Source organism: Cyanistes caeruleus, chromosome 36, assembly GCF_971803275.1.
Source record: "Cyanistes caeruleus chromosome 36, bCyaCae1.hap1.1, whole genome shotgun sequence".
NCBI classification, from domain to species: Eukaryota; Metazoa; Chordata; class Aves; order Passeriformes; family Paridae; genus Cyanistes; species Cyanistes caeruleus.
The window spans coordinates 1,571,624-1,574,469 of record NC_141737.1 but is presented as its reverse complement, the minus strand read 5'-3'; the positions used below and the strand labels follow the sequence as shown (position 1 = coordinate 1,574,469).

The 2,846-nt window shown below is 45.9% G+C and overlaps 1 protein-coding gene across 1 annotated transcript in view; it reads right to left on the bottom strand.

The window, feature by feature from the left end:
- Nucleotides 1–460: 460 nt before the first annotated feature.
- LOC111942327 (uncharacterized) overlaps nt 461–2,846 on the bottom strand; it is a 31,712-nt gene continuing 29,326 nt past the window's right edge. The window contains exon 14 of the mRNA XM_086871557.1: nt 461–1,019. Within this exon, the coding sequence (XP_086727683.1) occupies nt 526–1,019 (494 nt within the window). The 3' untranslated portion in view covers nt 461–525. The remainder of the gene's footprint in view (nt 1,020–2,846) is intronic.

Genomic DNA, 2,846 nt, shown 5'->3' with positions numbered 1-2,846 from the left:
TCAGGATCAGGATCAGGATTAGGATCAGGATGAATTTTAGGATTAAGATCAGGATCAGGGTCAGGGTCAGGATTAAAAGCAGGATTATGATCAGGATCAAGATCAGGATTAGGATCAGGATTAAGATCAGGATTAGGATCAGGATCAGAATTAGGATCAGGATTAAGATCAGGATCAGGATCAGGATTTGGATCAGTTTCAGGACCAGTTTCAGGGTCAGGGTCAGGGTCAGGATTAGGATCAGGATCAGGATCAATTTTAGGATTAAGATCAGGATCAGGATCAGGATTAGGATCAGGATCAGGATCAGGGTCAGGGTCAGGGTCAGGGTCAGGATTAAGAGCAGGATTATGATCAGGATCAAGATCAGGATTAGGATCAGTTTCAGGACCAGTTTCAGGATCAGGGCTGGGGGTCAGGATCAGTGTCAGGAAACAACTGGAATATTACAATGGCACAATTTGAATATTTAACAGGAAATTTAATTTTTAACACTGACAATTCCCGAGGTCTCTCCCGTCCATTTCAAACCCCCACCGGGCGAATTCCCAGAACATTCCCGTCCCATCCCGGCCTGAAGAACGGGAAGAGATTCCCAGAAATCCTCAAGGGCAGCGATCCCAGGAGCTGCTTTTCCTCGACGTCGAAGAAGGAGAGAACTCCGTTTTCCTGGTCCAGGAACAGCCCGAGCACGCGGCAGCGCCCGGAATTCCGCTCCAGCTTCCCGCCGGGGAGCCGGAATTCCCCCTGGGAATATTCCAGCCCCGCCACCTTCTCCTCCGGAAGCGAGGGAACGGAATCATCCCGGAGGGAATCCCGGATTTCCTCCGCCAGCACTCCCAGCTCCCAGCCGGAGCCGGAGCCCAGCTCCACTTCCCAGTAGTGCTTCCCTCGGGAAAATCCTTCCCGCGCCACGGCCGCGGCCTCGGGGCGGCGCCGGGAGCCGGGAGCCGAGCGCGGGATCCCCGAATTCCCCCGGAGCTCCGGCGCCGGGCAGCGCTCGTCCGGAGTCAGCGACACTTGGGGAGGAGGAGCCGGGGTTGGGATCGCGAGGGAGCGCTCGGTGTCGCGCGGTGTGAATTGATATCGCGTGATATCGCGTGATATCGTGTGGTATAAACTGATATCGCGTGATATCGTGTGATATCGCGTGGTATCGCGTGATATCAATTGATATCGCGTGATATCGTGTGGTATCGTGTGGTATAAACTGATATCGCGTGATATCGTGTGGTATCGTGTGATATCAATTGATATCGTGTGGTATCGTGTGATATAAACTGATATCGCGTGATATCGTGTGGTATCGTGTGATATCGCGTGATATCGTGTGATATCGTGTGATATCAATTGATATCGCGTGATATCGTGTGGTATCGTGTGATATCAATTGATATCGTGCGATATCGTGTGGTATCGTGTGATATCAATTGATATCGCGTGGTATCGTGTGATATTGTGTGATATAAATTGATATCGTGCGATACCGTATGGTATCGTGTGATATAAATGGATATCGCGTGGTATCGTGTGATATCGCGTGATATCGCGTGGTATCGTGTGATAGCGTGTGGTGTAAATGGATATCGTGTGATATTGTGTGATATCAATTGATATCGCGTGATATCGTGTGGTATCGTGTGATATCAATTGATATCGCGTGGTATCGTGTGGTATCGTGTGATATCAATTGATATCGCGTGGTATCGTGTGGTATCGTGTGATATCAATTGATATCGCGTGATATCGTGTGGTATCGCGTGATATCAATTGATATCGCGTGATATCGTGTGGTATCGCGTGATATCAATTGATATCGCGTGATATCGTGTGGTATCGTGTGATATAAACTGATATCGCGTGATATTGTGTGGTATCGTGTGATATCGCGTGATATCGTGCGATATCGTGTGGTATCAATTGATATCGCGTGGTATCGTGTGTTATCGTGTGATATTGTGTGATATAAATGGATATCGCGTGATATCGTGTGGTATCGTGTGATATCAATTGATATCGCGTGATATCGTGTGATATCGTGTGGTATCAATTGATATCGTGTGGTATCGTGTGATATCGCGTGATATCGTGTGGTATCGCGTGATATCAATTGATATCGTGTGATATTGTGTGATATCAACTGATATCGTGCGATATCGTGTGGTATTGTGTGATATAAATTGATATCGCGTGGTATCGTGTGGTATCGTGTGATATCAATTGATATCGCGTGATATCACGTGGTATCGTGTGATATAAACTGATATCGCGTGATATCGCGTGATATCGCGTGGTATCATGTGGTATTGTGTGATATCAATTGATATCGTGCGATATCGTGTGGTATTGTGTGATATAAATGGATATCGCGTGATATCGTGTGATATCGCGTGATATCGTGTGGTATCGTGTGATATCAATTGATATCGCGTGATATCGTGTGGTATCGTGTGATATCGCGTGATATCGTGTGATATCGTGTGATATCAATTGATATCGCGTGATATCGTGTGGTATCGTGTGATATCGCGTGATATCGTGTGGTATCGTGTGATATAAATTGATATGGTGCGATATCGTGTGGTATCGTGTGATATAAATGGATATCGTGTGATATCGTGTGGTATCGTGTGATATAAATTGATATCGTGCAATATCGTGTGGTATCGTGTGATATCAATTGATATCGTGCGATATCATGTGGTATCGTGTGATATCGTGTGGTATCGTGTGATATTGTGTGATATAAATGGATATTGTGTGATATCGTGTGGTATCATGTGATATCAATTGATATCGCATGATATTGTGTGGTATCGCGTGATATCAATTGATATCATGCGATA